The sequence below is a fragment of the Fistularia commersonii genome, chromosome 9 (assembly GCF_037954325.1).
Source record: "Fistularia commersonii isolate RoL2024-O1a breed Wild chromosome 9, RoL_Fcom_v1.0, whole genome shotgun sequence".
In the NCBI taxonomy this organism is placed as follows: Eukaryota; Metazoa; Chordata; class Actinopteri; order Syngnathiformes; family Fistulariidae; genus Fistularia; species Fistularia commersonii.
The window spans coordinates 490,541-514,853 of NC_141292.1; the positions used below are offsets into that span (position 1 = coordinate 490,541).

General features: G+C 50.8%; 1 protein-coding gene across 1 annotated transcript in view; it reads left to right on the forward strand.

Moving 5' to 3' along the window:
• The first annotated feature begins 971 nt into the window (after window positions 1–971).
• The window catches only part of lrrc75bb (leucine rich repeat containing 75Bb), a 28,480-nt gene continuing 5,138 nt past the window's right edge, over window positions 972–24,313 (forward strand). Inside the window, exons 1-3 of the mRNA XM_086151743.1 lie at window positions 972–1,390; window positions 5,761–5,889; window positions 9,537–9,649. Coding sequence (XP_086007869.1) covers window positions 1,028–1,390; window positions 5,761–5,889; window positions 9,537–9,649 — 605 coding nt within the window. The 5' untranslated portion in view covers window positions 972–1,027. The remainder of the gene's footprint in view (window positions 1,391–5,760; window positions 5,890–9,536; window positions 9,650–24,313) is intronic.

Here is a 24,313-nt window from a genome sequence, read left to right on the forward strand (position 1 = left end):
TCACCGGGCGCCGCCCCACTGATCCACTGAGCCACAAACCCCAAATAAAACAGAATAAATTAAAAAAGACAAAATGAATGCATGCATACGGTTCTGACTTCTGACTTCTGGTTCTTCTGGATCATCGGTGACTGAACTGCACTTCTTGTCAGTCGCTTTGGATAAAAGCGTCTGAAAAATGACTGGAAAGTGACGTCATGTCATGAGGAACTTCATCAGATTCTGAGAAGTAATTCATAATGAAGAATCATCATTGATAACCTTTAGTTATTACCAATAACTAATCGTAGCTCCAGTCACTGCACGACAAATGGTGTCGAGCGTCAGGAGAGAGTTCTTCCTTTCCTGCAGCCCTCGTCCAGGACGCCTCCTCAGATCAGCTGAAGCAGAGCTCCAGAAGAAGAAGAGCCGATGATGATGAAGAAGAAGAAGAGCTGATGATGAAGAAGAGGTGATGAAGAAAAACAACTGATGATGATGAAGAGGTGATGAAGAAGAAGAAGTGATGAGGAGGAACTGATGAAGAAGAAGAAGAGCTGGTTAGGAAAAAGATGTGATAAAGAAGAAAAAGAGCTGATGAAGAAGAGGGACTGATGAAGAAGAAGAGCTGATGATGAAGAAGAAGAAGCAGAAGAGGAGAGGAAGAAGAGGAGATGAAGAGTCCTCCTGGATGAGGACTGAAACTTAAAGACGTTCAAGTCCAGTTGCCACAACAAGCGGAGGACAGGAGGTGAGAAGATGTGATGGAGGCACGTGATTGGCTGAGGAGGAAGAGACATCCCTGTGTGTGTGTGTGTGTGTGTGTGTGTGTGTGAGCCTGTCACGGTCCCGGAGAGCTTCTTGGACGGCCAGCCCAGGTTCGCCCCCCCCTCCTCCTGATTGGCTGCGAGCTCGGCGTGGGCGTAGGGGGCGGAGCCAGAGAGCCGGACGCCGCGGCGGCTCGCGACGGCCGCGCCGGAAACTTCACACGCGCGCACGCACGAAGGAAAACAAAAGCCGAAGCGGACCGGAAGTTGCCGCGCGTGTGATGTGTCGGCGGCCGCGGGCGCCGACGGCCGCACGCACGCACGCACGCACTCACGCACGCCACGGAGCGATGGGCGCCAAGTTGAGCCGGCAGAGCAGCCTGGAGCTCGGGAGCAAAGTCTCCAGGACGAGGCGGCAGAGGAGCGACGCCGCGCCGGAGGAGGACCGGAGCGGCGGCGGCGGCGGCGGGCGGGAGCTGCTCTTCACCTCGCTGATGCTCCGGTCCGAGCAGCTGCCCGGGATGCTGCGGAGGACCAACCGCAGCCCGTACGTCCGCAGGGTGGCGTGGATCCGGGACATCCAGAGGCTGCTCCGGGAGCGGCGGGCGGAGCAGGCGGGCGAGGTGCTGCGGCTGCTCAGGAAGGTCAGTGACGGGGAGTCCCGGTGCGGGAGGGGGGGGGGGGGGCGAACCCGCAACCTCCGGGGGGTCGGACCCGCAACCTCCGCTGCCGTGATCGCTCTCTGAGACCACGATAAGCCTGAGATGTCACTTCCCTCAGGACGTGCGTCTGCCGGTCCGATCCAGAAGGTTCGGTGAAACCAACTTCTTCTTCTCCATCTCCATCTCACCCTGTCCTCTCCTCTCTCATCAACTCACTTCACATCTTCTGCCCCTCCATCCACCTTCCTGGAGACCTCCTGGCCGGCGGCTCCGAGCTCAACCTTCTTCTACCCAGACATCCACCATCCCTCCTCGCCTCGGTCCCACCTTCTCTCCAAAGGGCGACGCCAGAAACTGGTGAAATAATAACCGCTGCGAATGAAGCTCTTCAAAACCAAATCATCTGACGGTTCAGGAGAACCAGGAGACGACGTGACATGTTCACATTTGGTCTGGAGGGGAGCCTGCTTTGCCCTCCGGTGAGCAGGCTGCAGACCTGAGGATGAGGAGGAGGAAGGAGCGGTTCATCGGGGGATCTGGAGCAGCTCCTGGAAGTGGCTCCAGATCCGCCATCTTCAGCTTCATTGTTCCCCTGCTCTCATCTGAGACCTCCTCGTCCTCCTCGTCTTTCCACGTCCTCCTCGTCCTCCACGTCCTCCACGCCCGCTTCATCTGCTCTCCCTCTCAGAGCGGCACGATGAAAGCCTCTCCTCCAGAAGTCTTCTTCAGCCTCGCCTCTCCAAGGCTGATGAAAGGACCATTTAGAAGTTCTGACCCAGCCAGTCTGATCAGAGGCTCCTGTTGTTGGAGGCCGAGGAGAAGCAGCTTCTCGTCCGGCGGCGCCGCATCACGGTGTGAACGCTGGAGAACCAGAAGGTTCCACCTACGGGACAGTGCAAACATCTTCAGATTTGGGAGAAGCAGAAGGGGATGTGACTCTTTCTTTTCTTTCTTTCTTTTGACACACACACACACACACACACACACACACACACACACACACACACACACACACACACAGCTGCGACATGTAACTGCTCAAGAAGCTCATTGATTGGGGCGCAAGGCCAAACGTTGCCCTGGGGCAGGACGGACGTGGAGGTGGCCTCCTGGAGATGTTCCCGTGGTGGAGGTGGAGACGAGGAGCAGCCGAGAACCTCGGAGGTGCTGCAGATCCGCTGCTTTCATTAGTCTGGGATCTTCATCAGTGACCAGCGTGCACGCTCAGAGCAGAAGCCGGTTCAAGGCGTCTCCTCAGGGAACGAGTAGTTAGGAGTCCGGCGGGTTCTTCAGCTTGAAGCAGCCGCGTCGAAAGAGATCCTCGAAATACGGCGCTCGGTGATCATCAAGTCCCTTCAAGGAGATTCTGCCGGTGCTCGGGATCCTCCGGCCCGTCCTTCACGCCGTCACCTTCTCTTCAGGAGGCAAACCGAACACAGAAGTGCGAGCGGTTATCTGCTCAGTCTGGAGCGGAGCTTTCTGGACACACACCAACCGGCAGGCTGGCTGAGGTCTTCAAGAAGCTTCTCAATGTTCTGAGGAGAGCTGCTCGGCCGGAGAGAGCTGATGAAGAGCCGCTCCACCAACATCTCCCTGGTCCGCCACCGACATCAGAGACGTGTTCCTCCATTTGTCCTTCCGTTCAGAGACGGTGCAGGTCCGCTCGGGACGCCCAGGTCTTCTGCAGACCGGCCTTCTCCAAGGCTCTCGTCCCATCCAGGGCGGTGAGAAGGTTCGGTCTGGAGCGTCCCGAACCAGGTGGAACTGGACAGTGGATTGAGGAGATCTGGAGTTCTGATGCTGCACTGTGAGATGGACGGCGCAGCACGCCGGGCCTGGAACCTTTGCAAACCGTCTCCTCACGACGGGGCGGCAGAAGGCAGAAGAGCTCCAGATGTAGGATCTCCGGCTCGAAGGCGAACCGGACGAGGGTCGTCGTGACCCTCGGTTCACCGGCCGGTCACGCTTTAATCTTTTCATGATATGATTTGCCTCCGGAAGTGGATTAAATCACAACGTGCGCAGCGTTCGGTCTCTGCGGACGTGGAGATCAGGCGTGGGATTGCGGAGAAGACTCCAGGAGACGGCGGCCGGGGAACGAGCCTCTCCTGATCCGCCCCGCCGAGCGTCAGTTCTCCGTTCTTCGGCGTTCTTCCACGGAGAACCCACGCCGAGGCGCCGCTGGAAGGTCCGTCACCCGGCGGGCTCTGGATGGTTGGATCCGTCACGCTCGGCTCCAGATGTAATTGGATTCCGGCGAAGCGCCTGCGTGGGACGGGATTGTGGCGTTCCAGGACCCGCCGCTCCTTTCAGACTTTATTCTGCGAGGAGGCGGGCGGAGGGAAGAAGGCGAGGGGGCGGCGCAGGAGATTCTCTCGGAAACCCGGAGGAGCTTCACGCTTTTATGAGCCGGGATCCGTAAAACGAATCCCCGGGATCCGATCGTTCCTCCGCTTGTGTTTGCAGAACCCGTGTCCACGTCGGGCTCCGAAGCGGCGATCAGGACCGCCGCAATAAACCAACTCGGGGGAAAGTGCTGATGGGAGTTTTCTGTCGGAGCACACGGGGCATCCAATCATCTCAGCAGCTCCACACAGGCTTCAGAAGGTTCCCCATCATGGAGGATACATGAGCTGCGCAGGGGAGGAGAAGCACATCCAACACTGTCGGCTGGACTTCCTGTCAGGGACCAACATGAGATTTGCAGGGATCTGATCCCTGGAAGAAAAAGCTCTCAAAGACATCGGTCAGGATGTCCTTCTTCTGGCTGCTCCCTCCTTGGGTCTCCACAGCCAATCTTCTGCCTCCATCGAACCCTCTCCCCTCACACCAACTACCTTTCTCACCACGTTGCCTCCATCCGTGAGCCTCCTCTCTGAGCTTCCTCCAGACCTCCTGCCTGGCAGCTCCAGATCCTTCTACCCAGATCTTCTCCATGCCTCCTCTGTCCATGTCCGACCACCTCAGTGTGACTTGATCTCCAGAACATCTACCATGTGCCGTCCCTCTGATGGACTCTTTCCCAATCTTCTCCGTCCTCCTCACTTCCAAAGAGGAACCTCCAGATCTCCATCTCTGCTGCCTGCAGCTCTGCCTCCTGTCTTCTCCTCAGTGTCTCCAAACCGTGGACACCGTGGCTTCTCTCACCTCCGTCTTCTTCACCTTCTTTTAATAAGGGCAATACGCTTTTCTCCACCGGTTGCAAACCGCCATCATGTGTTCCTCCAGCTCTTCTCCACCCTCTCCGTTCGGGCCTGTTGACCATCTATACTTGAACTTCTCTACCCTCTTCATCCCCACCCCCTGTGCCCTCACCGCTCCCCTCATTCCTCCCCCTCTCCAGGTCATACCTCTAACCTCTGTAGATGTTCCTCTACCTGCTCTGACTACAAATCACAACATCATCTGCAAACATAAAGAAGGGGATCGGAGCTGCTCCCTGACGCTCTCCCTCCTCCACCTTGCCAGTGTCTGTCAGGGGCATACATGTCCTGCGCCACTGCGCCATACTTCTGCCGCTCTGCATATACTGTATATTTATACACACACATATATATTTATAAGAAAAGTGAGCAGGAATAAATGCGCTGATTGTCGTTTGAACTCGAGAGTCTTGGTTTGTGAGGCAATAATTGCGAGCGAGGCTCGGTGATGTGATGTGTACTGATACTGAAAGGGAAGGTTCTTCGAAGTATTGTGATATTAATCTTTCCTCACGCCTCCCAGCCCTCATTAGGTAGAAGCGCTGCACCTGTGAGCCTCGCTGGAGGTCTGACTCCTTTCTTCTCCGTTTGGTCCTCTGATCCGCCGCTTTCTTGTCTTTCTGACTGTTTGATGTTGTTTTTCCTCGGCGCACCGGCGGGGCAGGACGGCGTGTCGGAAATCGTCGGGTATGAAAGCCGGCCGCTAATGACACGCCGACGCTCAAAGCGTCGGCTGTGGGTTGGATATATATTTACACTGACACGGCGGCGGGCCTGGAGATGAGACAAATACCGTATCATCAACCACCGGGGACGCGTCCCGCTTCCACGTTTGATTAAACCGCTCGGCAAATCACCGGGTGTTTTGGCTGCGGAGAGGACGGCGGCTGGAGGTCTAGAAAAGGCCTCTGCTCGAGTTGTGTAATAACACAATATAAACGTACAAATGGGATGAAACGCGCACACGTACGCCAACCCAGCCACCCGGACAGAACCTCCCCGGCTCTCGCGGCGACAGGAGGGATCGAGAACGAAGCTCAGAAACAGCGGAAATCTCTTCTCGCTATCCGTCGTGTGAATATTGAATTCAAGCTTTCACTCGGAGCTGCCTCTTCACCTTCCTCCTCCTCCTCCTCCTCCTCCTCCCAGGACCTGGGGCTGCAGGGAACGTCGCTCAACGAGATCCTGTACAAGAACGCGGCGTTCCTCAACCTGGTGGACCCCATCTCCCACGAGCTGCTGCTCAGTCTGGCCCGGGACCTGCAGTGTCCCAAGAGGGTAAGAATCTACGCTCGCGCCGGTTGGTTGCTGCGCACGACCGGTCGGGGACGGGCGGCGGACGATTGCCACCACCCGTCCACGCGGGGCCGCTCTCAGATATTGGGTTTTCTTCCATGAACCCAATGCAGGGTCTGCGTGTGCGGGAAGGAAGCGACTGCAGAAAAGGCCCCGGTCCGGGACGGTTTCACCTCGGCTGTGCTGTTTGAAAGAAATCTTGAAATAAGTGTGCGTTATTTTTAAGACGATGGAGTAAATCCTGCTGTCAGGTTTGTCGAGCGCTGAGATCCCACAGAGAAGCCTCTTCAGTCCACATCTCCAGGCTCAGTCCCGGCGCAAGAGGTCTTAATGAGCAACCTTGTGTAAACACAGCGCAGCGCGAGGTATTTCAGGTGTTCATTGACCTGCGCTGCGACTCACGCGGGTCTGAACGCCAGCGAACCCGGCTGAGCGATTAACTTTGCGTCCCGTTTGGGACCCGAGGCGTCCGGGGCCAAAGTCGCTGGGCCGCCTCCGACCTGAGAGCTTCGATTGGGCGCCGTTTTCAGAGCAGCAGAAGGGCCTCCCGGGCGCCGCTCAATTTCATCTTCTTAATTGCACTTTCATCCGCAAATCCACTGCCAGGCTGTTTACATAAGTACAATGTACGGATTAAACACATCCGCGCTGCGTAAATTACAATAATAACTCCAGAGGAAGCATAAGCCCTTGTTGGCAGCACAGCCAGGCGGGAATTAAAGCGGCTCACCTTTACACTCCAACCTCAGGGCGAAGGATAAACACTCACCTCTTGCTGAGAAGCCCCGGCGGAGGCGAGGCGTCCCTGCGTCCATCGGCCCGTCCAGGTGCAGATGCACCGGCAGCGCCCGGCGGTTCCAGCTGGACCCGGCAGCTGTTCGGTCGAAGCAGTGACCTTCTTTCTGGACTCGGCCGTGGGAGGGAAGGATTTCCGGCTTGGGGGGGGGGGCGGGTCTCGCCTCAGTCCTGGGGGTTCGGGGGGGAATCGATGGCACACAGCGCCCTTTGTCCGAGGCCGGAGCGGCGAGGCCGCTTTGAGGGTTCTGACGGGCTTCGTGACCCGGGTGTGCGACATCGCTCACGGCTCGGCCCAAAACAGAAAGGCTCATTGAAACCTTGGCGGCCGAACACGGGTAGGAGACGTTATTTCTAATGAGGAACGCCGCATAAAAACACCGATAAAAGTTACAGCGGCGACCAGGCAGGTCAATAAACACGAGCAAAATGCTTTCCATCCCATAACGCTCGGCGTGCCAGGAGACGACTCCTTCCAGAAATCATGGTCGTAGTTGAGAACGTGTCTGCGGAGGCTCTCGGTCATCTGGTGGTGGAAACCCGACTAGAATATCTTCAAGAGGTCCAGTTGCCACCACAAGAAGATTTCCACAGTTCAATATGAAGCTCTTCTCTTTAACTGGTTGATAAAATGGGTCTTTGTGCGGGGGGGGGGGGGTCCCCCAAACTGGAATCCACAGCTCAGACGCTTTAATACCTCGAAATATATTGTGTTGAGGAGAAAGCAGAGCCCTCTGCGGCTGAGATCTACCAACATCATCTGACAGGATAAGGATTCTAATTAACCAAATGAATCACTTGAATATCTGACACCAGAAGAAAAGAGTGTAAGTTTGTGTGTCTCTCCTTCCAGTCCATCCTCATCCGGCCGCTGGGTTTGTTTTGTCGTTTTCTCTCTCGGCGGCGCTCTGCCCGCTCCAGCTAGCAATGGAGAGGGTGGAGAAGAGGTGAAGAGACGGGTTCATCAGGTTGGAATGGGTGGAGAAAAGTGTCAGGGGTACCAAGAGATAGAAGACTTTCAGCCAGAAGGAAAGGAAAGGTGTACAAGACAGTGGTGAGACCAGAGATGATGTTTGGACTAGAAACTGTTCCAATGACCAGAAGACAGCAGGCAGAACTAGAGGTTGCAGAGATGAAGATGTTGAGGTTCTCTTTGGGAGTGACCAGGATGGAGAGGATCAGGAATGAGTCTATCAGAGGAACGGCACATGTTAGATGTTTTGGAGAGAAGGTCAGAGAAGCCAGACTGAGATGGTTGGGTCATGGACAGAGGAGGGATAGAGAATATATTGGTAGACGGATGCTGGAATTGGAGGTCTGGAGGAAGACCAAAGAGAAGATTTCTGGACGTGGTGAGAGAAGATATGAAGGTAGTTGGTGTGAGACAGGAAGATACAGAGAATAGGGTGAGATGGAGAAAGTGGACTCGCTGTGGAGACACCTGAAGGGAAAAGCTGAAAGAAGAAGAAGAAGAAGAAGAAAAAGTCTAAACCTCCATCTGGAGAAGTGTCTTGTCCTGCGATCCCCCTGTGTGTGTGTGTGTGTGTGTGTGTGTGTGTGTGTGTGTGTGTGTGTGAGAAATCCGTCACCGCCAGACGATCTGCGCCGCTCAACAAAGTTCATTTCTGAAGAAGTAAATCAATATTAACGCATTAAAGTTCCGGGCCTAGTTTTTTCGCAGGGTTTCCACACTTGCTAAAAGCTGGCTGGCGCTCTGGGAGCCTGTTTGACAGGAGCGAGGGTGACGCAAGAGCCCTGACAGATGAAATCATCCCCGAGAAGGTTAGTTTTTGTGAGACGGCCGCGGTGGAAGCACATGACGTAAACGTCCTTCGCTCCATAAGGCGAACCGGTGGATCCCGCTTGAGCGCCGAGCGTTCCTTCCACAGTCGGACCGGAGGGGCGGCCGTTCAGACCCATCAGATGGCTTAGAATTCAGGTTTAGTCGTGGAGGAACGAGGCGGAGACTCAGAAATAAGCAGCCAGAGTGGCTGGAAAACACGGCGCCGGCAGGGACGGCCCTTATCGGCGCTCTGCTGTTATCTGTGTTGGGGAAATATGGGATGGCTGAAGATAAAGTCACTCCGGGCTCTTTTTTTACTTAACGTACGGAACCCGGACGACGGCGACCTGCGAGGAAGTCCCGTCTTATCGCCGTTTGCTTTCGGCCGGGGGGCCGTCCGGAGGGGACGCAGGGAGGAAGCTGGATCTTCTCCTGGCTGCCAACCACCCGTGGAAGGACGCCGAGAGCGACGTGGCGAGGATCCGGAGCCCTGTGGTCCGAGGACGCCGCTCGCACATCCCGTCGCCTCAAAACGGCGGATTCTTTTCCGAGAATCCACTCGCATTATTATGAGTCGGCGGCGGTGGAGGGGTTGCGTTCAGTCGAGCGAGCGCGCCGGGGGTTTTGAGGCACGAGGCTCGTCGGTCGGCGCAGAGAAGAAGCGGCGAGGGAAAGGGTTAATCGCCTTAAGGTGAATGGTCCGTCTTTCCCCTCCCCCTCTCCCGCTCTGTCGCCACATTGCCTCTTTCTTGTTGTCGTGTTGTGCCGTTAATTAGATTTGCCCGGCTCAGTGCAACCCATTCCATTTAGAGTCTTTGATGGGGGGAGGAGGAGACACCGGGGGAAGCAAAGACGCGTTCAAAGGCCCAGAATGAAAAGCTTTGTGTGAAAATCACAGAATCTGTTTGGCCAAGGCATAGAGAAGGCGGCCGGCGCTCGCGGAAACGGCTGCTGATATCCAGTCTTCCTCGCCGAACGCCGCCCGTCGGGGTTGTTTTGTGATCCGGACTTTCTATTCACGCCCGGCCCTCGTCCTTCATTTGTATTGCAGCAGGCTGACTCTCTGAAGTCGACAAACAAGATCTGCCGCCAGCTGATTTACCACCTGACCCCTCATTCCAAGTGGACCAGACAAAGTGTGCCCAGGAGGAAGTCTCAGGCCTGGTGAGTGGCGCCATCACTCTCCACCGCAGAACACATCCTCGACATAAACATCGGGTTAATCCCCTAAGAGCCTCTTAGAAAATTCTAATCTGACTCACAGGAAGTTCACTTGGAATCACGCTGCCACGTGCAGCGGGGGAGGGGAGAGGAGGGGAGGGGAGGGACGAGACGCTCACACAACAAATGTGTCCAGCTCGCAAAGCCGGTCCGGGTTTCTCAGAAAACACCGACGGTGTGGACCGGCCTTTTCTGCACTGGCAGCAGAAACGGGTTTTTGGCCGGTGCGAAAGAACCGGTATCTGACCCACAAACGCCGGGTGCTGATGTTGCTGGGCTATGCGGGTGGTTGTGGATTAGCCACCAGGCTAGCAAAACAAAAAAAAAAACACCTAGCTGCTAGCTGATGCTAAATGGATAGCATAGCTTGCCTTTAGCCTATAGAGGATTATCTATCCATACAAATTGCAGCAGCTTAGAAGATACATTTGAAACCATGAGTAACAACACTTTATAGTTTATTTGTATTTCTTATTCTCCCTTTTTTTTACTGTTTATACAATTTTCTACTATTATTTATTATTGTCATGTTTTTCTTGTAACTTTGGCACAACAATTTCCTTTGGGATAAATGAAATTATTCTTATTCTTAACAAAGCCGCAGTCTTCCACTGGCTCTACGGGTGTCGATGCTAAGCTAACCAGGCTAACCGTCCCTCACAGCTTAGTGCCGCACAAGCGGACCCCTTCCGACAGCTCTGCTCATCACTCAGACAAGAGGATAATTGTTTATCGATTTGGAATCGGACATTTAAATCAGCAAAAAGACAAAAATCAACCAATTAAAAGCCTTGGACTCGGCTCTTCCGTCCAGGATCGACGGCGAGTCGGAATAATTACTTTCTGACAGAAACGGGACAATAAAGCTGTTCGCCGTAGTTTGAAAAAAACAAATGAGCGATGGGATGTGACCGACCGAACGAGCAGCAGGTGCATTCGTGCATCTCAGAGGAGCCGTTGAAGCTCTGCCTCCCAATCAGGCCTTCTCCGGCTTCTTTCTCCCGCTGGAAACAATTTCCTGTTCACGCGTCAACAGCGACAGCCTCGCATCAGACTGAACACTGACAATTATCAGTTGTTTTTAGCGTCTGTTAGCGCCCAGGGTTCTATTTCCTGTGGAACAGCGAGGTCAGTGTTCCGCCCCGAGCCGTCGGCGAGCGGCGGGGGCGACGAGACCACAATGTAATAGAAAACTAATCAGGTCCGTGACTGAAGCGCGAGGACGGCGGAGGACGATTTGAACGCGGATCAACGGGCACGGGCTGTTTCTGATTGTTTGTGCCGGCGAGCGGAAGACAGAGCGGCCGTGCGGACGCCTCGTAACCCGGAGACGATGCTTTCAGACCGCACTCCGGCCAACCGGCCAACCGACGGCGAGGCAGGCTCGCCCGGCGAGCTCATTAGGCCTCCCTGGCGCAGGGAGGCTCGGCCCAGGATCCTCTGACAGACGCTCATTAGCGCACACTAATCTGTTGCTATCTTTTGACCGCGTTTCTCTTGTTGAACTTTTCCCTTCACCTTATTTTACCCTCCGTCAAAAACGTAGCGCTTTTGTCCGGAGCTTTAGCACAGGCGGCGGGGGATGAACTCCAGAAAAGACAGAGTGTTTGTTTGGCCTCGTCGTTCGACCCCGTCGGCACCTTCGTCATCATCCTGCTCGGGTCGATTCGCGAGCGCAAACTATAAACGCTTCCTCTAAACGAGCTAGCAAGGGAAGATGACGGCAGTTACCCCACTGTACTACAACGTGGAAGAATTTTAAAACCGGATTTAAAAAAAGGGTCCAGCTGTTACTGGGCTAACGGCTAAAATGTTTAATCAGATTAATCAAAGGGCCTCAATGGATTCATTGCAACTAATCTTGATTCATACCAACTCATGATTAAATGCATTTCATTGTCTGGGGGCGAGAGTCTCATGAAATGACACATACAAACATACATACATATTATATATATATATATATATATATATATATATACATACACACTCTTTACGTGTTTAAAAACAAACACACCACCAACCTCCCCATATCCATCTACCATCCACACGCTTCCTTTGTTTTCTGCGCCAAAGGAACCCTCCCGTCCCGGTGGTCTTCTTCCATACAGCTGCTGAGACTCACTTGTTCACCTTGTCTGAGGCCCGGAGGGTTTTTCCCATCCGGCGTGGCGTTGACCCCGGTTCCTGCGGAGGAAACCCCTGACTGACGTCGGCTTGGCGCTGACGTGGCTCGTTAGGCAGGAAGTGCTTCGGTGGAAGGAAAACCCTTTCCTGTAGAGCGTGACGCCCGCTTCCTGCCGCTCCATCGACCGGTCTCGGGTTTGTTTTGACTCAAACGTCCCGTCCGGAGGCCCAACGGCGAGAAGTTTTCATCCATCTCGATGGAAGCCACGTCTGCCGCCGTATAGCGTTGATAGCGTCGGAGCACCGACCTGCGCCAGTAAGTGGAATTGCGGGATTAGCGTCGTTGCGCGTTCATCAAATGAATGCCGCAACTTAATTAATCTGGTGGATTTTAACCCTGGATGTTACGTAACCACGTAATTTTCCTGGACAACACAATGGCACTTTGTCCCGTTGTTATCCGAACTTCCCTCGTTAGCGAAGCGTAAAGCTAAACGGTGTGTGTTTGGAGCCGAGCTAAAAGCCGATCCCGCTCCTCCCTTCGGCACTTCCACGTCTCCGGTTTCCCTTGCATGGATTCTCCGGCGCTCCTCTCCTCCCACGGCCCCCCCGCCCTCATTCTAAGAGTCCATTTTGCTCAACAGTTGCCACACAGAGTGGTTCTGCAGTTTGAGCCGAGGCTCGGGGGAAAAACGCTGTCAAGACGGAGAGGAGGAGGAAGAATCGCTGCGAGGTTGCTGATTAGAGGCGATGCCTCCCCTCTTTCTCCTTGGCCCGCCGCTCCAGTGAGGATTTGATCTCTTCTTAGTTAGAAATGAAACACATCGCCAATCGTGGGAACCCTTATTACGTTTTTACATTCCTCCATTTCTTCCTGGGAGTGATATTGAAACGTCTCGTCGATGAACACGGCGATGCGCCGCACCCCGGAATCCACCCGACTGAAATCGAATTGTCTTGATGAATTATACGCCGCCGGTTGCAAATCCGTCCGACGCGACACCTAAATCATAATTCGCGGCTTTATTACTCTCGCCGCTTTCGCTTCCATATCGCTGTGACTGCGCTGCTGAAGCGTCACACTTAATATGTTATCAAGGCACTTTCATTTTTACTGCGCAGCTCCGCGTGACATTTTCTGGGAATACGGCGCCGCCGAGTCGCTGGAGGATTTCTTTAATGTCATTCTAATTGGTGTTGGATTTCAGATTAATCAAGCTCGCATGTTTTATTATGCTAAAATTGGCCTTCCGGCACATCCGAGTTGGAGATTGCAGCAGATACTTCATTAGCCGCCGGGAACCGCGGGACCGCAAAGAGTAGAGGCTCTCGCCGCAGCGACCCGACGCTTCCTTTCAAGAATGGAGTTCAGCCCATCAGACGGAGAGACACTGACATTTCCGTGGCGTTTGACTCGCCGCACATTGTTCAGCCGCATGAACGAGCGAGCGAGCGCCAGCGCTCGGGGTTTCATTCAAATCAGTCCCGGCTCTGACAGCTGTTTGAACAGGTGTCGGCGGCCGCGGGTCCACATTTGACCTCCCTGGCGAAGAGACGCTCTGCTAGCAAAGCCGGCCCAAAACACCATTTTGTCACCATTATTGATCTGATTGTCTTCTGCTGTAAAGAACTAGCATCCCTGTGGGGATTCACACTCTGCTTCCAAATGATTGCTCAGAGGGAAACGGATGCATATGAGTGTGTGTGTGTGTGTGTGTGTGTGTGTGTGGCGGTGCTCACCTTCTCATCTCCCGAACTGCACACACTCTTTCAGTAAGATCTCGTTACACCAGGCTGAGATTTCATTAATTCCGCCCCTGAAAAAGAGGTGGAATGTCGACACAGAACTAAAGAAATATCACAACCAGGTAAAAGGCTTTTCTCTTTTATCTGACGGCTCAGACGTGCTTCGGACGGAGGTCCTGTTGCAATACACAGTGAAAATGCCCAAACATTCAATAGCACAGAGAACAGAGAGCTGTAATTCTGGGTCATTAGTGGAAGAAAATGCCTAAGTTGTAATCTCTTTAAACAGATCTTGCATCAAACTCCCCGTGGAATGCACCGTTTGTGTTCCTTGACGGCGGAGAGTAAAGCTGCGGTTGTTGAACCCGGCCGACTCATCCAAGTTCTTTTCCAGGCAAATGAAAACGAACAATGTTGACCTGAACGTCGGTTGTTGACGTTTTCCTTCGCTTTTGCACGGATTCGCTCCGTTACCTTCCAGCTCCGCTTGCTTGGCAGGGCCTTTAAAACAGGTGAAAACAGGCAGATATTACGCGGGCCGCGCTGCCATACCGCTGCCTGAGTCATAACCAAGCAGTAACAGACGTCTACTGATATTTCAAAATAAGTCAGTAACAGAAAAAAAAAACAAAACTCTCTGTGGAAATCACACACTCGCCTCTTGGTTAAAGAAAAAAAAGGGAAAAAAAACCTTTTCTATGAAAGCCCAGAGGATCAAAACACAACATCAAATATTGTATCGGGAGAAGGGAACGTCATGCCGTGTGTGAGTGTGTGTGTGTGTGTGTGAGATGTAATTCATCAGATTTCTTCTGCACAGTAGAATACTTCCACTCATAAATATGTTAGTATATCCAGGGTTAAAATTCAAGATTTAAGTTCCTTAATGCACTGCTCACGTACTGGACACTCACTACCCCTGGTGGATTTAACCTGTCAGATATCCAAAGTCCATGATGCCAGTGCTCGGTGCCAAGCACATCCTGGCAACAACAAGGCAATTCCATATTTTACACACACACACACACACACACACACACACACACACACGGACACACACCTGTGACTCTCCTTCACTGGCAATCTTGGCTCTCTCTCCTTGCCGGTGTTAAATTGTCCTTCCCACTTCAACAAGATCAGCGTTTCTTGTCTTGCTCCGACTAAAAAGAAGAGGGAAAAAAAAGCAAACATAGACCTCAAGTTGTCCTCTCCACCCTTAATCATGGCCCTGCAAGCATTAGAGAATGAGGCCATGCATCATGGCGGTGTCTGTCTGCAGGTAAAGACTCGCCACCGCTCCTCGGACCGCATTTCAATGAGCGGCGTTCCACCGCGGCCTCCTTGGCGGCGCGTCGCCGGCTAATTACGGGAGAAGTGCTCGTTGGGATCCTCTCTCCTGCATGGCTGCGCTCTGCCCGAGCTAATTTGCTCATATCTTTGAAAGAAATCCCCTCCGCTGTCCTGATGAGCTGTTGATCCTTTGAGATCTTCAAGCCGCCACAGCCAGACACCTGCCTCAGAGTGAGATGATTGTGACCCAGGATTTCAGCTTTATTGGCAAAATCCATCAGGGTGTCGACTCTCGCTCCAGCTTTAGCTTCAAACAAAGCCCTACGCCGTTTGTAGGTCGATGGTTTGCTCCGTTGCCGGGCCGTTATGTAAAGATCCCGGTGTCGTCAGACAGAAGCCAGAAGACCGTAGCTTTCGCCGTGGAAACAATCCGCGTTCCAGCTCTTATCATTCTTAGCCAAGTTCGGCTTAAGAAAAACGATAACGTCCCGCGGCTTATTTGGGGTGAAAAAAACCCTCGAGTCCCTCTAAAGCATCAGCGTAATTTGCAACCGCACATAATTCTATACAATGGCGTCGCCGCATTATCTTACAACGCGATAAAGCGGAAGCTTAAGCTCAGGTGTGACATTGGATGAACGGTTCTGGTCAATCAGAGCTGCGGGATCTGAAGTGAGGGATGAAAATAAAGGACAGAGATAAGCTTTGATTTTTAGAAGCAGCTAAGCTTGAAAAACTCAGAATGTCCCGTAACCTAATACGACAAGCCTCCTTTTATCGGGCGGCGCACTCAGATTCAGCCTGCGTGACGGACACGTCAGAGTGCGTCGCCACGACGACACCGGGGGAGCAGTGGGAAAGCTAATAACACACCTCGCAAACATCGGCGTCCTCTTATTTCATCATAGCAGGGGAAACATCACGGCTGCCAATCACACCTTCAAGTCCCACCTCGCTCCGGTGGTGTTCGTTCCATTTTATTTAATTGGGCCGCTTTCCTCATTTTCTAAAATGAAACTCGCGCACAGGTTTGGGAGAAGCCCAAGGCCTGTGCCTGTTAACACAATTATTGTTGCGGGTTGTTTTTGTCTAGTTTGGGGCCGGTGGTTATTGTGTAAGCCGCTTCCACCTGTGAGATGTTATTAGATGCTCCGACAAGTTTCGCCGAGGAAGGAGGAGTAAATGTCATTACGAAGAGTTAAAGTAAGGAACTTTTTTCCGCCACCTAAGCTCTTAATAGTTGAGTCACCGCTGCGGCAGAAATGGGAGGTCAGTCGCCGACAGAGCGCGGCCCTCGCCCCGGCGCCAGGTACAGGAAGAAGGGCTCGCCGAGCGGAAACGGCGGCGCGACCGAGTGTATCGATCTTACTGTAACCCAACCCTCCGTCTGAAAACAACATGTCAGTCAGAGCCCTGATTTAGTGGCATCTACACAACCGCCACCGAACTCTGACTTCCACGGAGAAAACAGAACAAGCACGGAGGAAGTCATTTTACAAAGACGTCTGAAGGATTGGAATTATCTCAACTTTTCACCACCCAGAAATGGATTTAACCTTCTAGTTTCCATCACCAAATAGCAGACACATTGTCAAGGTCTGATATTTCAAAGTAATTGCATTTTACCAGAAGATATGATGACAGGATGAGACCAGGAAGCCCCGATGACAACATCTGTTCTCCAAGCTTGGCAGCTCTCCTTATTCACTGAGGCACAGAGATGCAGGTCATACCCAGACATTCAGACTTTGCAGATATAAACCATTTCCCCTCCAAACCAGTGGCTTTAAAACTCCCACTTTACCCGCCAATCGATGGGACAAGCTGGGGGTTGAAAGCGCGGCTGCAGGCCCGCGTGGCTCCGAAGCATCCTGGGGATTCATTGTAAATAGAATTGTGTTTCTCGATTAGCAAACCCAGTTAAGGACCTGCTCGGTATGCAGATCGTCGGGGTGGGGCGTCGCGGCGGTGAGCGTACATTTCAGAGCTGTAACCGGCTGCACGGCACTCTGGATCATGATCACCGCAAAGCTCAGCTGTTTTTTCCCCCAGAAGAACAAGTTTCAGCAAAAAACGCTTTTATCGAACAAGCGACCGTACACGCAATATGAATCGATCGCAGATGGAACAAAGCAAAGCTGTCCACGCCGTACGACAAAATGGAAAAAAAAGAAAAAGGATCTAGGCGGGAGTCCGTGCTAGAACTCCTCCAGAGTCGAGTCAAAGTCGTGAGGGTTATTTCTCTTAGCTTGCTGCTGACGAGGAGCTTTCTGCTGATGGAGCTGCATGAACCCAAAAATTGGCACCAAATCCAGCCCCGGTTCAGTTAGAGAGTCCTGATGTTTGAGGTGGACCCGTTAGACCGGCTGCCAGCGAAAAAGACCGGGCGAAGACGCAGAACCCGCGACCTCAGGAAAATCATCCACCGAATTATTCAACAGTCGGCGCCGGCAGCATCTGACACTTAACAGACCTGACGCTGACTAGAAGCTGACATCTGAGCTGCATTCGCAGGTCCAGTCCACTGGACTCAGGTCTGCAGGTCCGTGTCTGTGCCATCCAACGCAGCTCATTCATTCGACGGGAGCCGACCATCGGCTGTCAAGAAGGGTTTTTAAGGCCGACAAATCGGCCGTGGTTTTACAAGGTATATTATCGGGCAGTTTGTGAAATATCTGGCACTGATTCTGTGAAAGCCGTGGCTTGATTTTATCCTTAACATGCCGGCGTTGTAGTGTGTGTTACTGTACGCGTGGAATCTGCACTGAAGACCGAGTCATCCGGCGTCAACACGTTTATGACCTTTTTGTAGCACCATCTGACCCCTGGGGGGCCCAGGAACTCGGCACGCTGACCTCTGACTAATCCGCAAGGTCAGCTCCAGAGGCGCCACGACCCGACAGCGTAGGAAAGGGAAGATGTCGGGGGGGCTGGCGTGCGTTTTCACGTGCAAAATTATAGGTTTTAAAGCCGTATTCCACAAACGGCTGCGCTCGGTGGACCCGTCTGCTTCCTGTGTGACCTCCACTTGTAATAGACTTTTTTTAAATCCAGCCCCCATCCTTGACCATGAATAATTGAAGGCTTCCTGCAGTACAATCTGAGATCCTGGAGGATTGTGGTGGGGCGGCGGCACTCGGTAACATCACTCCACTCTCTGCAGCTCCGGGTGAAGAGGGGTGTGGAATCGGCCAAGAAGGAGTGCGCGGTTTGTGAAACACAACACACACGAGGTGTTGCTAATAGGCAGGTTTGGATACGTCCGCTCCTCTCTGACGCCTCCCATCCAGATCACTCGTTTGGAGCCCTGCATTTTAATGCGGGTTTCATAACGCTGCCTTGACATCGTATTGCAGTAATAAGCGCGGCGCTCCGTGACACGCCGTTATGTAATGCACGTTCTGTCTCAGTATTCTTCGCTCCTAAGCGTCCAGATTGTCACATCAGATCATATCATTGATGAATTTATAGCACAGCCGTGGACGCGGGAGTTTTCATCTTATACATCACGGTACGATCTGTACCGGGAGGTTTTATCATCTCTGCCATGGCGGCGTAAACGTGCGGTTATCTTTTCGGTCTGGAGTCAGAGATTAAAAGTAATTCATGTCGCCGTGGCTGGTTGTTTGACAGACACAGAAGTAAAAAAAAGAAGATCTTTGCCAGAAACAATACATTTTATCCTTTCGTTTTCTTTTTGCAGCGCATCTCCTGGGTTATTTTCAGGGTAACGTGAAAAAAAAGGTTTGATAAATCAAAGAATCAAAACTGTAAGGTTACTCTATCAGTGCTCTGTGGGAATCTGAAACTGTATTTTAGCCAGTAGGTAGTAAGGAGTGCATCCCTGCAGTGGGAAGGTTGGCGGTCAGATTCCCGGCCACTCTTGTCTGCACGTCCAACATAAATAGACAGACAGACGAGCAGGAACATAGAGAATGAAACTAGCGTTTTTTTAAACACACAAAAATTTACAACTCTAAATTCCAAGAAATGAACATGTTTTCTTCTAAAACGACTACTTCTTGTCCAAATGAGATGCTCTGTATTTGTATTCTATGAGATCCCAAATAGCTTCGAGAGATTAAAAATGCATAAACAGAAGCGGTGTCTCGGGGGGTGAGGGGAGAGGCTGACAGGCTGTTCACAAAAGCAGCGTTTAGTATATTTTTAAAAAGCCAAAAAGCCGCTTATTGTTTTTGTGTTTCCGGTTTGTGCCGCACCAAATGTGTTCTTACCTGAGAGCTCAAAGCCAGAGCACGTAATGAGCACAGATGTTTTCTATCTACCAAAAAAAAAAAAAAATCAGACTGACATAATCGGCGGCGTGCAAACCACAGCCTGTCAGGGAAGCAATCAGAATGGGAGAAGCTCCGCCGGCCATCCAGAGCGGCCTCTTACCCAGAAGTGATGCGCTCCTTCCCTGACGGTCCACAAGACGGAGCGGCTGATGGATCGGGAAGTCTCTCAGCGCTCATTAAGACTCCGGCTTCAGCCCCCACACCTTTACAAAAGACAAGAGGGAAATAATGAGCGCGCATTCAGGGATCCGACGGGGCCGGGATTCAGTTAATGGCTGTAATAACTCGGGCCTTTCTGGGATTTGTTGTTTATCCGGGCCGTTCGTATCTCCGCCGTCGGTACTTTTCCTCTCAAACTAAGAATTCTTTTCCCGGCGCCGTGACGGATGCGAGACGTCAAAACGCCGCGCCGCCCCGAGCGGCTTCGCTGACGACGGCGAACGCAGAGGAGCCTTAATCAGCCCTTACATTAAATCTTTCGCTGAAATTTAATCCAAATGAGCTCGGGAGCTACCATTTTTTTTCTCTTTGCAGAAAATTGTCGTTATCCCACTAAGACGTAGTCACCGCTTTCATGTCACCCGGCGCTTTTCCACCGGTATGACTCAGTGGAGGAAACGTCTGACTTCTGGCTTTCCCATTAGCACCGCCTGACAGCGAAGGTAGCGTTTCATACCCTAAAACTAATCCGGCTTCTTTCCCTCTTTCCCCGGGTTATTTTCAGCGCTCCAGTGTTCTTCAGCTGCACCCCTGAAGTCACAGTCAGATAAATCCAAAGTATCAAGGAGCATTCCTGCGCTGACTCACCATTCTAGAAGAACACATTAGACCGCTGGAGGTTCTCCCACGGCCGGGCCAGACTACCGTGCATGTATTATACAGGCGCCCCGAGGCAAAAGCGCTCAGATCGATCTGAGGAATAAACAAGTCAGGACCAAAGCGTTGATGAAGCAGACATTGATCCGGCCGATCCCGCGGGCCCGCGAAGCGGCGTCCGTGTCCATCGGTTCTCCGCTGCTTTTATTTCACTCCCCCTGAAACGAGTTCAGTGTCCGTGCGCGTGCTCGTGCTCGGCAGGGTTTGTCCTATGGCGCAGATACCGCCGGATCTTATTTCCATTCTCTGCCGGGCCCGCCGGGTCTAAGGCGGGGGAACGTTCTTTCGTGAACCTGATCCGCCGAAGAGGAAATCAACCGAGGCTAACCCACTTTCTATTGAGGTTTAATTAAAGGTTCAAGGGTTCAGCACTTTCAAATAATTGCATGATTTAAAGTTCAGCAAATAAGTAGTGCAGATATTAACCGGACATTAATATCTATTACTCCCCGCGTGGAGCCTTGCACCGGTCACACTCCAGAGTGAGTCTAAACCAAAACGTACCGCAGCCGCAGAGAGGCTGAAGCGGCGACGTGAGCGGAGTCTGGTCTCCATTAGAAGTCTGGCTGGCGGATAATGCAGGGGTCACAGCTGCAGATCGGAGGCAGGTAAACAAGGCGGTGCAGTCGTCTGCGTGTGATGAAATAATAGCATGAATAATTCTCTTTGAACTACACAGAGATGAGGAGTGACGCTGATCGCAGGCAGCAATGAAAAGATGGAAGCGGGCTGGACGGCGGGACGCCGCTCTCCAGTTACTCTTCTGGGAGCAGCTGAGGCTTTCAGTCATTTTAAAAAAAAGGAAAGCGTCAAAACCCACTTCTGCGTGTGCTGTAGGTGAGACGCGGCCTGCAGCGGGTTAGCTTAGCACGGGGTCTCAATCAAATTTTTAAAGGTGATGTTAAAAATGAAAACAAGGAAGTTAATTTTTAATACTATGTTTTAGATAAAAGGGGCAAAAGTATAAAAGAAAAATATCAGAAAACCCATGAAATTCAAATGAGTATCACTCGGGAACAATAAGACATTGAAGGTTCAATTCTTTACGCTACTCTAAGATCAAATGAAAAATATATGTTTTTAAAAAGACAAATAAGGTTTCCGTTAAAAATAATCCCTACGATGACATTTCGTGAACTGAATTATCACTTATAAGACGTGAACATATCTGCATACACTATTTAGACGGTACGTACAAAGATTAACGGCTCATTGTTCCGCTTTGTTTTTCTTGTTAATCTCGAGGCGCGTGACCCGGAGCACGCGGGTGGTCTCGCTGTATCACTGATTTTCTTGAGAGGAAATGAAGGGGAGCATGCCTCCAACGTAGGCGGGCAGATTGCAAGTTTCTCTGGCCGTTCGCTTTTAAATCTCACCCCTGAGGCGGAATATTGAAGGGGTGCGTGATTCTCCTTGGAAAAAAAAACCTGACCGTATTTTAATCAAGAAGAATGCGTACGGAGCCTTGATCCCCCCCGGCCCTTCCTTCGTTTTCAAATTCTGTTAAGAGGCAACGTTTGGTTGCATCAGAGAAAAGATTGATTCGCCGAGGAGAACGCCGCCCCCGTGATGAGCACTTAACTTTTATAACGCCGCGAGAATCAAGGCGACTGAGCGAAGACGGACTTGCGAACATGAAGGAGAGGGAAAGGAAACGGGTCATTAGAGGCACTGCGGGCAAGTGTTTATCTTTCCAGGCAAAGTGCTGCATAGGCCGATAAGGAAGTAACGACGACACAAATGTGTAGCGCACGTTGGGGGAAACAGTGGTGCAAAGTGCGTGCGGCGCATCATAAATTGCATGTTTTATTCAGCGCTTTTTGGTCATTTCGGATGAATAAGCTGCGGCGTGTGTGCACAGGTATTACGATAAACCCCGGCAGAGTCTTAGAGTTTCTTTTTAAACAACAGCACTATTGATGTTTGTGTTGCTCACCTCGGTCCTCGGGGCTCCTCCGCCCGGAGCGCTTTCTGCTGCGCCGTCTTGCCTGGCGGTGGAGTTTTCAGTGTGTGTTCAGCCCAGGCACCATGTGTAGTCAAACATAGGGTGACCAGATTTTCATCTTCAGAGACAGAAAGAGCAAGAGAGAGAGAGAGAAAAAAAAGAGGACACTCCGCTTCGCCTCCATACTTCAGTGATACTTGAAGTTTACTCAAAAGGCGCCTTATAACTTTAATACATTTCAAGTCGGCCTCCACTGTTTGGATAAAAAAAAACTCAAGTTATGCAACAATACAAACCGTTGGGAACCAAAGACACAGAGGCAGATTCTGAAAAGCCTCTTCAACACACGCTATTATTTAAAATACAATCTCTATTTCACAAATTCAAATACATACAAATGTAAATCTCTGGAATGAAATAATGATGGAAAAAAATGACTTGTCAAATGAGCAAATCTCCTTCAAGTCCTCTTGGAAAAATCAAAACATGTTACATTGCGATACAAATAAAAGCTCTTCTGTATTAGAAAATCTAAATATATCCTCCAATCTTCCAGCGTGTAATAATAATAAAACAGCAGGCCCGTAACACACAAACACACGTCTTCAGCTTCCTTCTTCAGCCCTGAGCTGCTGCAGAGCTCATCTCACTGCACCTTCATGGAGATCAACAAACTAATAGGGAAATATTTCAAATCGTGTTGCGCCATTACCGTAGTATTCTGTGCAAAGCGCAAGTCATATCAAGTTCGTCCTTAATGGTCCGTAAAGAAAACCTGACATTATCTCACATTTATAAAGAAAAAACAAAAAAAAACAGAAAAACAGAAGACGTTTGGTCACTCTAGTTGATCGTCTCAAATGTCATTGTTTTACACTGAAGATTCAAACGGTCAATACAATTGGAAGCCACAGTCAATATGAGTCACATATGAGTCAAATACTGCTAACCTGCTCTAAAGAGACGTTATATTCTGGGGCTTCAGTCATGATGGATTAAACATTAAATTCAAATAAAAGCGGTTTTACCTTCTGGCATCGCGCCACGTCATGTCACTGTTACATAACTATGACATACAAAACACACATTCATGAGATCCCAGCATTTCTCCCTCTTTTCCCTACAAGCACCTCTTTTAAGGAGGAAATAAATGTTGACAATCGACCATCCAACCGGGAACAATTACAAAAAAATAATTTTGATTAACTTGTAAACAATACAATCATCATAATAAAGAATTATATATATATGAATGCCGTTTTGCAAAATCCCCCCAAATATAAATGCACTATTAAATGAAATGTCTCTATTATACAAGTTTATGAAAAAAGAATACCCATGACAAAAAGTTTGTGCAATTATACCAGAATTTAATTAACTATAGACCCCTGAATATATGTCCCTTTACTTATTTACTTATCTATTTTATTTAATACTTTTTTGAACTACTGTTCTTTCTATCCTATATTTTATCTGGATAAATATACCTCTATCAATATATAGGAAGTGTGATTATATTTGTTCCAGTTAATACGCTCTTGACTTGTGCAACATTAGAGTAACATTTTAACTTTCTGTTCCGGTCAAAAAAGATTAAAATATGAAAATAAAAGTTGATAATCGCGACGATGGAGGCCTTGACAGAAAAACACAGCAGATGCACTTCCGGTTAGCTAAGAAGCCGCCGCTAGCATCGGAGATGCTAATTAGCTTGACGTCAACGCGACCAAACGACAGAAACTCCGATCTGAGCGCTTCCTTCACAAACGAAAGGAGCTACTAGACAATCTTTAAACAACTAAACACAACGCAAAATCCGTTGTTACTCTTTCACGCTGGAGGTGACATACCTGCTAGCCTGAGCCCGGCTGCTAGCACCGGCAGCTAGGGCGCCATTTTGACGCTGTTCTCACCCGACCAACGTTAGCGAGATCTCAGCGCTTCCTGGCTGGCCCGGCGTTACAGTGACACCTAGCGGCGAGATGGATTATTACAACGCGAGTCCTTGCTGCAGTTTTTCCAATATACTTTATTTTTATGGCATGTAAATAATGTTTTTTTTTTTTTATTTTTATGAGTGATTTTTCCCAGCCTGCTACAGTCATGAGAGAGCTCCTAAAACAATCAACCTGTTCTTAGATATGAAGACTACTATATAAGTATTGTCATTAAATTGTACCACAAACTACTTATAAAGCAAAAAGTCACACCATCAGCATGTTGATATCTTAATTATTTTATGATCGGAAAAGTGCAAATTTCTGTTGTAGTTGACCATACATGACCCTGGAAATACTGACAATATTGACTTTGGAAAGTGTCTCT